Source organism: Corvus kubaryi, unplaced genomic scaffold (assembly GCF_017639235.1).
Source record: "Corvus kubaryi isolate FWS band 111438036 unplaced genomic scaffold, C.kubaryi_AGA036_p1.0 37334, whole genome shotgun sequence".
Lineage (NCBI taxonomy): Eukaryota > Metazoa > Chordata > Aves > Passeriformes > Corvidae > Corvus > Corvus kubaryi.
Genome location: NW_024581108.1, coordinates 14,576,622 through 14,590,523, shown reverse-complemented (window position 1 = coordinate 14,590,523; position 13,902 = coordinate 14,576,622). Strand labels below are relative to the sequence as shown.

The window sequence follows — 13,902 nt, the reverse complement described above, 5'->3', positions numbered from 1 at the left end:
AGGTGCCTGAATCCTTATGAAGACAATTTAGTCACAGTTGCCATCCCCATGACCAGACAGACTTCTATTCTTAAACACACTTAGGCTCTAGAAGCACTGCAAGAAGGGATGGTAAACACAACTATTTGCCCTAATTAAGTTATTAATACTACTACTGTGATAAATAATGGTATTCCCCATTTGAACCCGGCTGCCATCAGCTTGTGTTGATGAGGGTTAGTATACTTTTCATAGTCTTGCTTTCCCATTTACTGTGATCAAAATAGCTGCCACCTTTGGCAACAATACAGCAGTGAGTGTGCCAGATAAAGGCCTCTGCCCTCTCTTTTCTGGCTTCTTTTCCATCTTCCTAACAGAACCTCTTTCCTGCTCTCCCTGGCAGCGAGCTTTGTTGCTGCCTCTTTGTTGTCAGTGCACATGCATTTATCATGTCTTATTTTCTTATGTTGACTAGTACTGAATCTGTAGGTCTATTATCAAATAAACTGCTTTCCTTGTTAAAATGTTAACTCAGTCCAAAGCGTGGGATATTTTTAGATTTGTGAATAAAGACTTAGCTGCTTTTTATCAGTAACAGCCTTCCTATTTTCTTCCAAACCTTAGGTGGAACACACCACTTCATCATTTCAGTTTATTAAAATGCCATCTCAGACATTTTAGTTACTAATCACCATCACATCTTCCAACTCCCAGAACATGTTTCACTTTCGTCCTGAAGCTACTTACATTTTTTAAGGAAATATTTTCTCTGAATGTCTTTGTCTTTTAAAGAGACCATCATCTACTTTTTTAATATAGGGTAAACATAATTTCTCAGAATGTAAGGAATGCTGAATGTGCCAGTAAAGTGACCTCTCTATTAGGGGAAACAAGCAAGAATTCCTAAAAGATCTAGCATTGTTTATTTTTGTTACATTCATGTAGGTGGTTATTTTGGTAGTCAACAAGGTCTTGATGCACAGCTGAGAATTTTTTCTATTTATTAAGAAACAACTTGTGGGTGGCAAATAAGAGTACTGAGCCTGTTTGTTAAACCAAAGCAGTCAGGGAATCCCAGACTTAAAAACGAATGCAAGTGGCAAAGGTTTAATGCTTTAGAGCAATGATTTCAGCATCTCTTTACTGCAGGCACAGCCCTAAAGCTGAACTGTCCAGAGAAAACTGATTAGCATCTGAACAATATCCATGCTGTAATCTTCAGAGGCTGCTCTGCAGCCCTGCAAGCTTAGACACAAATTAGAATTTCAAGCTTTGGAGTTTTGAAGACGTACATGTTATTTCAACATAATGAACTTAGGTATCCACTGCGGGTCATCATAAATGTCCTTGTGGTGGTCACCTACTTCTCTCTCTTTCTTGAGCCTGGAATGGATAGAAAGAAAGCCTTACAAGATGAGATTGCTGCTATAGTGTCAATCATCTTTTATGTCTTCTTTGTCTGTATTTTCATATTACCGTGTACCTCCCATGACACTGAGGAAGTGACAGACATTTAGGGGCTGGCGCATCTGGTCCATCATCACAAGCCTCTGTGTTCCTGGCAGCTGCCAGCACTGTTGGTAGCTGTGATGGAGCTCCTTGTCATCCCTAGAGATGTGTAAAGAGTCTCAAAGTGGCAGTGGCTGTGCACAGAAGTGACCACTACAGAATGGCAGGAAAGGACTCGGGGAGCTTTCAAGTGTCCAACTTACCTGTGATGCCAAGATGTGGAATGCTGGAGCTTTCTCATAACTCTGAGCAATGCTGAAGCCCTGTAGAGGAAAGTTACATGGTACTTAGGGGTACACAGTGGGATAAAAAGCAGGTACCTGAATAAACATCATGAACACATGCCAATTTATATAAGGTACTTACAGTGAGCCATCTAATTGAAAACTAAGCTTTCTGCCCACCTCTTTCCTTAAAGGTAGCATGTCCTCAGAGACTTTTACAACAGAGAGTTCATTTTCCTTTTGATGTCATCTTCTATCATTTTCTATCTAGAAAATGTATGCTTTGCATTTTGTTAAACATTGAATATGATTTGTGAATTTTCCTAATAGCTGAACTCTTCTATGTTAGAAATATGGATGTATCTTTACAGATCATCTTTAACTAGTTTTATTTTGAAGCAGGGTGTTCATGTAGGCAAGCTTTCACCTTATTTAATCTCAAAGAATGGCCATTACTGGTTGAAAAACCATTTAAAGCATAATAATCTATGTTACATCTATATATTGTTACATCTATATACTGTTTATGTCTACATGTAAAATATTCATATAGAGAAATATTTTTAAATACTAGAAAGCATCAAAAGAAATTCCATTATGACTTCAGGAGCATTAATGGTGCGACTTCAGGAGCATTAATGGTGCAACTTCAGAGCTTGTCTGGAATTACCTTTTCTAGTTAAATTTAAGAGGTCTTTTTAGTTTCTGGTTTTCAGTTTGTTTGCTTTTTCCTCCCCTTCACTTTTTGCATGCAAAGAGAAGTCAGTGGTAGAGGAATTTTCTCCCCCTTTGCAAATATTATTTGTTGGAACTTCAACCTGTAATCAAAATCATCTTCTCAGGGGAAGAACAGTTAGTTCTCTCCTGCTTAGCAGCCGGTTGATTTAACTGCTTTCTTCATTTGAGCTCAATAATACACAGCACAGCAGTAACACAGCTATTTTATTTCATCTGTTAGCATAAGAGGAATTGCTGGGGTTTTTTTTAAAAAGCTAAATACAATCCAGGGCCTCACGCAATTCCCAGGTATGGGGTCCCTGTGCTAATCTGTGACCACAAAGGCAATGATCAGCCATCTTCATGTATAAAGGTGTCATCAGCTTAGGTGCTGGCAGCAGATGAAGGTTGCCTGCATCTAACTGTAGAAATCACCAGTCCTAATTCAGTCACACTCAGTCAGTTTCCTAAATATCTGAAAAAGGTGATTTGCCTGAAGTTCATTAGTAAAAACTTAATGTAATCCCTTTTACCACAGAAATTATAACCTCCAAGAGAGGGGCAGCTGTTTACATAGTGCACATGTGTTCACAACCTGTTTCTTCTCATCATTTGCAAATGAAATAGTGTATATGGAATGTTTTATGGCTTCAGTAATAGCTGGATCAGGTAAATAAATTAGCATATGTGTTGTGTTCTGGTTTGGTCTTTACTTTGGAAAATATGTATGTATTGTTCCACAGTTAATACTTCCTTAACCATAACATAGAAAAAGGAATTCTGGAGTAAAGGTTTTTCACGTTTTTTTGTTTATACCTGTTCTAGCTATTACACTATGTATTTATATGTGTGTGTCTGTGTGTGTATTCATGTTTTACATCTGAAATAAATCAATATACTCCTGCTTCTTCCAGTTGGTTAAATTATTGCATCCTGTGTATTTTCAGTTAAAAGCTGTGTAGCTTTCTTTGTTTAATAAGAACAGAAATTTTCAGGTGGACTTTTTAAATTAGCAAATCCAAAACACATTTAGATGCTATGATTAATATTGTTAAACTAAAAAAAAATCTTTGGTCTTAATAGCTGTAGGTCTCCTTCAGGAATTCAGCTTTTCTACCCTGTTCTTCCAATAAAACAGCTTATAAGCAAACACATACTTTTAGATTGGAAATACTTCCAAACTAGATGAATTCTGAAAGTGGACATTACTCATTTAAGTATATTTTGTTGACCTTAAAAGTTCTTTTCACTTACTCTCTAGCTGTGGTCTTGTCATTCGAGTCTGAATTCAAGCAGCCTATAGAAATCTTTACAGAAATACGGGGGGAGAGGAGGGGTTGGCTCGGTTTTGGTAGGTGCTTTTAGCCAAAAAAATCAATTTAAAATGGAACCTGACAATTTATGGAAGGAATTGTATGTATTTGCCAACAGTAAAAGGATACTGGTATGAGTGATTAAAAAAAGCCCAGTGAAAGTTCCAGCAAATAAACATTATCTAACAGTGTGTGATACTTCAGAACACCAGCTCTGTACTGAAATCTCGAACTTTTTTGTGTGCTTAAATGTTTCCATGGACAAAAGCAGGTATTGGCAAGTGTTTATACTCTCCTTTAGCAGGAAAACCGACCTGGCCAAACATTTGTGGCTACAATGGGCTCAGCTGGAGTGTGTGGAGAAGGCACACTGGGATTATATGGATTCGTGGCTTTATGGAGTCTCAGCCAGCACTTGGCTGTATGGCCTCAGTGCCAGGAAAAGCTGCTCAGCATGTATTTTTACTTGAAAATTTTAATGGCGGTTTAACATAAAGTAATACTTCAATATGACTTTTTAAAATCATTCTAAGATAGAGATTAACCTTTTACATAGTTCCATTACCTTGAGAGTTATTTTTAAAGATGTTTCTATGCTCAGTTTTAATAGCCTAGAAACACAGGTTTGTTTGTCCCATGCAGGATTTTGGAAAAAAACAAAAAAACAAAACCAACCAAAAAGCTAGAATTAATTTTCTGGTCATTAACTAAACTGTGTAAACATCAGATTTTTTTTTCTGATCCTTAGTAATATGATGTAATGTTTATAGTGAACTTGTAGCTAGACATTGTTTTGTGAATTAAATATGATACCCTGTAAACAGGAGTTCTCTTTATTATTTATATGCTTTGATTTACTGATCTGGTTTTGGTTTTTTCTTTCTTTAAAAATGTCTACAAGTTCATGTTTATTTATATGATAACCATAGAATTAAAAGTGCCAATAATGAAAACCTTTTAGGGAGCCTGTAATATAAAATGCTGAATGCTCGTGGTTTATACAATGTGCTTTGGTAACTGGCAGACTTATTTACAAACAGGGGTAGGAGGATGTAACTATTTCCAGCTTCCTAAAGATTTGCATGGTGTAATCGTTCTGTACTTTGTCTCTTAGCAATTATTTTCTTTTAACAGCTTTGACACCCAATAGATTTAACTAGACAATTCAAAAACTTAGCTAGGCAAATTAAACACAAAAGTAAGCTGCCTTTATTTTGTTAACTAAAGTTTTGAAGCTTTAAACTGTAGCTTTCAGATTTTAAGGGTTATAAAGTTAAGTCTTATGACCTGGTGTATCTGTTCTGTTCACTTGTTGAATTTTACCCCTTTGTTTTAAGCAGATGCAGAAAAGGATGCATCTTTCAGTAGAACATCAGGAAAACTTCTTGAATTTTATCTTTACAAAAATTTTGTCAGCAAGCTCTTTAATGAACTTCAAAAAAATTTTTTTTCAGCTTTCAGAGCACAGAGAGGTTCGTAGCACATATGGTCTGGATTCTCTTTGCCACTGCCCCTTGTATGAAGAAGCCATGCACTTGGCAGAAGAAGGCAAAATTTATTCACGGGTGTTAAGGTATCAATTTATGTCTATTTAAGAATAGACTTGCTATTTACAAGAAAAGCAAGAATTAAAGTTAACTATTCTATCTAGAAATCACTTTATAGAAGTTACTTTTCTAGGTATTTTTTCTAGGAATTAGACTTAGATGGATATTCTTGTGCTTCTTTTTTTAAAGGTCTTTAAAAACTTTTCTATTTTACATAGGACCGAAATGTTTGAATGTTTAGGAGACAGTGACTTCCTTGCTAAGCTTCATTGTATTCGACAAGCTTTTCAGGTAAACAGTAAGGAATGATTTATCTGTCTTGCTAAGCCTAAACTAAAGTACCTGGCATTGAAACTGAATGTTGCTTGTTGTGCAAGCACTTTTATAAGGTAATCTGTATTTAAATATTTTCTTGTTGCTTTTACATTTTTATACTTCTAAAATGAGATGTATTTGCAGGAGTCCCAATTTTATGATTAGCTTTGGAACCTTTGCACCCAAGGCTTACTAGGAACTTGCCAACTATACTAGAGGTGATAATTATATGGAATTTGACTGAAATGTTTAAGGTCACTTAGTATAATCTGTGAATGAACATGTCTATGTGTTTTGAACCCTTTTCTAGATAATTCTTTCAGAAACAGCAAACAGAATATTTCTTGCTGAAAGTGGAAGGAAAATTTTGTCTGCTTTAATTGTGAAAGCACGAAAGGTAAAAGCCTTTTATTACCAACGTTTTGTTGTTTATGTAACTTCTACCAGACTTCACTGTCCAGGGAAAATAAACTATATCTCTTTTTACATTTGCTTGATACTCATTGCTTTTACTTTACAGAATCCAAAGAAATTTGAAGATGTCTTTGATGAAATGATATATTTTTTGGAACAAACAGATCACTGGGATAATACTGAAATGGAACTTGCTGCTAGAGGAGTGAGTTGCATTTCTGAAAAGTGCTTTTACCCTTACTAATGCCACAGGATCTAAAAATAAATTTTTACAGTTCAGAATTGTGGGAAAGGCAACTCTTTATTGTTTATATTGCTGGTTTAGAGAAATGGCATTCACTAGTTTAGTACCAGAAACCACACTTTTTTTTAAACTTCTCCTTTAGTGACAAAGTATTTTTAATATTCATTAAAAACAATTACAAATCTACATGTTAATACAGCATTAGAATATGATGCATGCTGAATTCCACTGCTGAAAGAGAAACTAGGTTACTTAAATCATGTTCTCATTTAACATAGGTGAAAAATCTGAATTTTTATGATGTTGTTCTGGACTTCATATTAATGGATTCATTTGAAGATTTAGAAAATCCACCAATATCTATACAGAATGTAGTAAATAACCGCTGGTTAAATTCCTCTTTCAAAGAAACAGTAAGTATTCATGTGTAATTATCATACTAATTGATCTGGAGTACATTGCAATGTACTGAGTATGTACATGAGATCTTCCTCAAAAAAATTTAACAGAGTGTATTATCAGGTTTTTCATAATAGCAATTTAAAAGTTACAAGTCTGGGCCCAAAACAGAGAATGATTGAATGTATTGGAGAAAATACTTTAACTTGTCCTTCCTTTCTCTGAGGAAGTAGAATTTTAAAATGGAAGTTTCTGTTAGCCACATCTTAGACATCAGATCCAGGTTTTGGTTCATAGACCAGAGATTTAGCAATAAGGGACAAAGTTGCAAGGAAACAAAAGTAAATTAATACAGTGCAGACATTCAACTGTTGATTACAATTGATGATTTTTCACATGTGCCTGTTTATTTGCCAAATAGATCTTGTCCCTCTGTTAGAGACACAGGCTATTGCCATGGTCAGCTGGTACAGAAACTACTGTAATTTCATGCATTTTTATCTGTAAACTGCCAGATTTTCTTTTATTTTTATTTTTCAATTGAAATATCCCCTCTAGAGGAAAAATAACATTAATATATTTTTGTAGTTATATGGAACATTGTGCTTTGTCTGTATTAAACTCTCTTTGCAGTACTGAGGGAGGATCAGATGAGGATAGTTAGAGGCTTGGAGGGGAAAAAGCCCAGTACTGATATTGGTATATTGTATTTCACAGGTCCATATTTGGACAAAACTCCATAGCTGAATCTGAAGCTATTGCAAGAATGTTTTTGCTAAAATGAAAAAGTACATTTCAGTGTTTTCACATGCCACTTAATATCTAAAATAGTTTCTTATGTCTGAGCACACACTTTAGTATATGAGACTGGTCCTCAGTTAAACCCAAGGAGTGTTGCTAACTGTGGTAGCTGTAAAAGCAGATGCCAAATTGCCTTTGGATTTAACTAACGGAAATGTTGCAAAGATGGATCTGGAATAGCAAGTATGAACTACATATAAATTTGGTTATTTATATCAGCTGTTGTTTTATACTTTTAAACTTTGTGTTATCACAGGATTGAAACTGAAGAAAATACATGTCCCAAAAATACAGAATATAGAAGTACAGTATTCTGCAGATGAGTTCTTTTGAGATGGAAAATGACTTGGGGCTTGCTTTGTTTTTTCCTTTTACAATTAGGCTGTGGCTTCAAGCTGTTGGTCAGTACTGAAACAAAAAAGACAGCAAATGAAGGTAAGTTGCCCTTCAAATTATATGGAACAAAGATACTGATTGTCTCCTAAGAATTTTAAGTTCTTTTTGTAGCTTTGGCAAAATAAATGAATGATCAACCCTCAGTCCTGTGGACTTGTTAGTTTAGACAAGAGGTTTGCCAGTTGTAGAAGTTTAGCTCCTGGGCCCTAATACCTTTTTTTTAGCAAAAAGTCTTAACGGAAAGATTTCCAACCTAGTTGAGGTCCAGTCAGTGGTGGTGTCATTCCCTTCTCTGACTTCCCGCCTCACACACAGATCTCAGACTTCTGCACACCAAGGTCATGAGTCTTGTATCTCACCTGCTTGTGCTGGGATTCTCAGCCCCATCTCCCTGCATGATCCCCAAACCTAAATCACGTTCAGTCCTGCCCTGTTACCTGCCTGAAGCACCGTGTTCCTCACCAGCAGCAGGAATTCTGCTGCAGCCTCCCCTCAGCCTCTTCTGCATCCTGACCTCTCTGTGAAGGGGCTCAGTGGAAATCCTCTGTGCTACAGCGCCTTACCTTTGGAAGATTTTATTAGACCAAGGAGGGAAGTGTTAGGATTTTATGAAGACTTAATGCTAAGTAGTAGAGCTTTATACTAAATTTACTGTGTGACTTTTGTCTACAATTTTTACATCACTAGGTGCCTGATGGATTTTTTGCACATTTCTATGCTATATGTGAACATATCAGCCCTGTTTTGGCCTGGGGCTTTTTGGGCCCTAGAAATTCCCTGTATGACCTATGCTGCTTCTTCAAGGTTTGCAACTTTCTTTTAATTACCACTTTTCTAAATTTAAAAAAAAAATTCTTTCTGATTAAAATAAATTAAGATCTTATTCATTAACATACATTTGCATTTTCCTAAAATTAAGGCTAACGGTAAGAAACCATGAGAAATAAGTAATTTCATATAAGTGTTTTAAGCCAGGAACTGTTTTGCAAAGCCTGTTTTAGCACACTTCTGTCTTAGCACCACAATAATACATAATTGGATGCTTTTAGGGAACATGTGAAAGAAAGAGCTGTTAGCATTGCATACTTTTTTTCCTTCTTGTAACTGAATACGAATTTTTCCTTTTTTCACCCCCCCACTAGGATCAAGTGCTTTTCTTCCTCAAAGACATTTTTGATTTTGAAAAGGTGAGATACTCAACTATGGAGAGCCTGGCTGAAGACCTCACCCAGCTGCTGATCCGCCACACGGAGCTACTGCTGGCCTATCTTGGGGCAGACTCCCTGAGACACGTCGGCGCTTGTGTGAGTGGCCACGGGCCCGTCATGGCCAGTGGGCTTCTAGAAGCAAAAGTACAGTAAACTTAAAACCCCTGGCAAAAGACAGGGAGGGCACATAGATGTGCTCTTGTCCTGCCTTTTCTCTAATGCTGAAGCTACTGTGGCTGTTACTGAGCAAGCATCTGGGAGTGCATCGTGTCACTAAGTATGGAAAAGGACTCAGGGAGGTTAAATGTACATCTGTGAGAAGAACTGGGGAGTGTATTACTGTATATACCTAAATTAATTTTGCAGCTCAGCTGTCGCTGTATTTATATTTCATGTATCCCAAAGCTTTTTTCTGTAATATTTGGGTAAAGTTAATTTATGAAATACTGTACTTTTGCACAAATAATTTGTAAGTGAAGCTGATGGAGTTGTTTCCTTTAAAAGCTTATAGTACAAAATGTTCATTGCAGAGTCTCCAAATCATTAGGTGTCTAGATCTAGAAGGTGTTTTGACTGGGGTATCTGCAGTCTCTGATTCATGTGACACGTGCAATAAAGTAATCACACTCACAGAAGTGAACATGTTGCCCCTGCCCTAGAATTCCATTTGTGTGGGTGTAAGCAGCCATTTTGTACTACAGTGTAATGGAGCAGTGCAGGAAATGTAAGCACCATTTGGGCAGCAATGACTGCCAATATGCAATTTTTACTTTATTTTGGTTTAAAATATCACTAAGGTGTTTTAAAATACTTATTTATATTTGAAAAGCTATGCTAGCTTCACCAATTAATTTAAAACTTCCTTGTTCTAAAACCATTACTACGCAATATGGTGGTAAATGAACCAATATTATTCTCAGTTCATATGTAGCATTTCAAAATATATTTTTAAATAAGTATGTATGATAAGATTTATTAATCATGAAACAGAATTGAAGGCAGTGTTTTATAATTAAATTATTTGTGTCTTCCTCCCTTCCTTGTGGGACATCAGGTGTCTGTTTAAGAGGAGTGTGCAGTGTAAAACTGTGGCTCAGGCCATGGAACCCTGAACTTCAGCTAGGAGTACAGCACCTTCAGAAGGCATGAGGGACCTTGCAGTAATGGCTTTTCCTGTTCCAGAGGTAATAAATAGTGATGAGCTGTAGTCTTTGAATATCTGTAAACTGAAGCAATGCTTCACAGTTAGTTTAGGCTCTAAAATTGCACTTACATATGCTTTGCCACACAAAGCCAGCCCACAAGAATCTATCCTGTGACAAGAAATACAGAGTAATTACAGAGTAATTCCAAATATTCAGATACTTGAGAAGCATGTTGTTAAAATCTAGGATATCAAAACAAACTTTGACTAGAAACATTTCAACTTCTGTTGCAAACACAACCCAAAAGGATGCTATTCAAAAGGAGGGCCTGTGTAATTCATAGATTTTACTGAAGCCAACATTTTGCTCCTTTGTTGTACTCATTTTATAAATACAAAAATGATGAAAATGTGTCATATTACTTGTGTGAAATGCCAACTGATTATAGTTTATTTAACAGAAAAGAGTATACTCTATATGTAATAAAACAGAAATTCCAAATGCTATTCTTGGCCTATTTCCACCATTTAACTTGCTGAGCTTGGCACCATCCTCCATGCTGTGCTTTTTTTTTTCTCTGCAATGTGTCTTCGATACAGGCATGTGACGTTTTTTTCACCCATCTCACTTAACTTTTGAGCAGATAAGTATGTTTAAGCTCTCTGTATTTTGGCAGCTTTTTGCAAGTTATGAAAGAAATTATGTGGTACAGTAAAGGTGTCTTGTTGGGTTGAGAATCAATAGGAATAGCTGGAAGTAGAAGGAAGAGAGTAAGTGGCATATTCTACAGCAAATGTATGACCTGTAGGTAACAAAGGAAAGCGTCTGCTGTGATTTATCTGGTCTAATAAAATGATATGAAGAAAATTATACTTTAACATACATTACAGAGAAACAGAAGTGAACTTTTTCACAGAATTAAAGGTATATTGAGATTTTCATATTATTTACAAAAACCCTGTGAAGAACCAGAGTTGCACATGAGATTATAAATGTTTCCAGACACTTGGAAAAAAGTAAAAGCTGGAAACTTGGTCTTCTGTCGAAAATGAAAGGATTTTTTTAAACAGAAGAATAAGCAGGGCCTAATCAAACACCAAAATATTTAGAAAATGGGCAAGAACTTCATAATACCTGACTTAAACATGTGTGTCCCTTTAAAACAGGAGCACTTCCGTACACTCAGAGAGCTCTCAAAAGCCCACAGGATTGGATTGGAAATGGAACTGATGTATTTCCCATCCAAAATAAGAAATACAAGATTTGGTTGTTATAAGATGCCACCAACAAACAATTGAGAAACAGTAAAGAAGGGAGGAGAGAGATAGGGAAATGTGCAGGTATAGGTGGGTAGGCTTTTGATCTCTGGATCTTTTTTGATCTTTCTCTAAAGCACATTCATCTATTCTGAATGTGTAACTAACTCCAGAGACAGAGATGGAAGTTTAAATGGGAGATGGTTCTCTCCTTGGAACACAGAACTGCAATCAGTTCTCCTACAACCTGCACCTTTAGCTGGAAGGTGTGCACAGGATATCTGTTGATAACTGGCCATCGTGGCTTAAGAATTTCAGAAGTGCACCATCTCTGCAAACACAAGTGCCAGAGCTGCACCATAGCAGTGACAGTGTGATGCAGTTCTGCTGTGGTTAATTCATAATCAGACTCAGAATTTAGTTTATAGTCTCTAAATTTAGATAGTTTTGAATGATACTTTCCATGCTAACAAGAACAAACTAAATTTAAAAGCCATCCTCTTCTGCCATAATGGTACTCCTAAGATTAGAAACGTTGAATGCATAGGGATTATACAAGAATCAAATATTTATATCATTTGTAATTTAGTTGTAATAATAACCTTACTTTAAATGTGTTCTTAATGATTATTATTATTCCTTTTTGTAGTGTTTGGTTTTTATCAAAGTAAATGTGTCAAATCAAGTGTCAGTAAGAGTATTTGTGACCTTTCTATTGCCTAAATGAACTGCAGCTGTGTACATAAAATAAATTATTTCAGTGAAACAACTGTTGCTCATATAACTGTATCTGAAACTTGAATTTGCACAGTTCTTGAAATCTAATGCAAAATTATTTAATATGGCAGGAATTTCAATACCAGTTAGTCATCCTGAAACTTTAAATGAAAAAAGAAAAAGTATTACAAAACTTACTATATAAATGAAAAAAATATTGAATGGGAACAGCTTTTGGGCTGTCCAATTTCATTGCATACAGCTCTGTGCCAAGCTGTTGTCTCTCTACTTGGTTTTAGGAGACGAGTTTTTTCAGGATTATTTCCAAGCCAGACTGCTGTACTGAGCTCCAGTTGTGGATTAAGACCTCCTTTATGGAATAATATAAGTAATGAAGTACAGGACATAAAGAGTCTAACGCCCACTGCGGTAGAAGGACAATGTATCCGTGCTTTGATCTGCCCAGATTTGTTTTATGTGTTGCACGTGTTCATCTGCTGAAAGCGGGTGTGTCCCGGGCAGTCGGAAGCCCCGATGCCGCTCCTGTGCTTCAGTACGGCTGCCCCGAGGGCGGCACTGGGGGAAAGTGCCTCCTCTGTCCTTCAAAAGGCAAACCCGTTTTGTGTTTTAGCTTTGGTGGCCGTTGTTCAGATCTGCACAGCCTAAGGTCATGTGGTTACTGTCCTAATGTTGATAACCCAGCTGGAATTTAGGCTCCAGTCTGGCAGACACAATACAAGAGAGATAGGAAGAAAATTCTGCACTGGAAACCTTGCAACTGAACATGTAGGAAACAAGTCATCTTTAAGCAGGAAAAGGAATATATTCAGATGTAATAAAATCACGTTTCTGCCTCTGCTTTGTGAAGTTCCCAGCGACAGGCGCTGCTTTGAGCCACCGCGCTCTGCCTCTCGCCGTCTGGCACTAGGGAGATTCCTCCCCGCTCCATCAGCGAACTGTCACATTACTATTATTAGTTGATCGCTCTCCATGTGCCATTAACCGACCCGGCACCGGACCGCCGTAGGTATAAAACCCCGCGGGCCGGCAGAGCCAGCGCAGCGGAGCGCTCCCTGCGTGCGGGGCCGGGGGGAGCGACGCGCCGGGGCTGCAGCGGCGGTGAGTGGGGCTGACCCGCGGCTGCCGGGCCGGGGCAGCCCCGCCGGTACCGGGCCGGGGAGCTCCGGGCCGTGGCCGGGAAAAGCCGCGGTGATCAGGAGCAGCGCGGGCAGGGCGATGGCGGGCGGCGGCTGCGGGCGGTGGGTCTCGGTGTCCCCCGTGCGTCCCGCGGAGCCCCCGCCCGCCGCTCGCCCGCTGCCCTGCGGCAGGGCCGGCGCGGCCAGGGACGCGCAGCAAAACGGCGGCTTCGCCGGCCCGGTTATTTATAGCTCGGTGCTGCTTCCAGCCCAAAATTAGCCTGTTGGCCGGGCTGCTGCCCGCGGGGAGGGGGGCTGGCTGGCTGGCTGCCCCCCCCACGCGGCCAACGAGGGGCCGGGCACGGCGCGCTGAGCCGCAGGGCCGGGGACGAGCCGGGCCGGGCCGGGCCAGCTGCCGCGGCGCGGGGCTCGCCTGGAATGCGGGCGCCGGGCGCGCGTCGCGACTTTTATGGAAAGTTGCAGCGGCGGAGCGGCGGCCGCAGCCAAGGGGCGCTCGGCAGCGCAGCCCGCCCGCCGCCGGAGCGCCCCGAGCCGCAGCGCGGGCAGCGCACAGGTAAGAGC

At 38.7% G+C, this 13,902-nt stretch overlaps 1 protein-coding gene across 2 annotated transcripts in view; it reads left to right on the top strand.

The window, feature by feature from the left end:
- Positions 1-12,236, top strand: part of MIGA1 (mitoguardin 1) — a 37,404-nt gene extending 25,168 nt beyond the window's left edge. For both annotated transcript variants that reach the window (XM_042030421.1, XM_042030422.1), the window contains exons 9-16: positions 5,197-5,315; positions 5,508-5,580; positions 5,915-6,001; positions 6,125-6,223; positions 6,541-6,675; positions 7,844-7,897; positions 8,546-8,662; positions 9,001-12,236. In XM_042030421.1, coding sequence (XP_041886355.1) covers positions 5,197-5,315; positions 5,508-5,580; positions 5,915-6,001; positions 6,125-6,223; positions 6,541-6,675; positions 7,844-7,897; positions 8,546-8,662; positions 9,001-9,219 — 903 coding nt within the window. In that variant the 3' untranslated portion in view covers positions 9,220-12,236. The remainder of the gene's footprint in view (positions 1-5,196; positions 5,316-5,507; positions 5,581-5,914; positions 6,002-6,124; positions 6,224-6,540; positions 6,676-7,843; positions 7,898-8,545; positions 8,663-9,000) is intronic.
- The last annotated feature ends 1,666 nt before the right edge of the window (positions 12,237-13,902 follow it).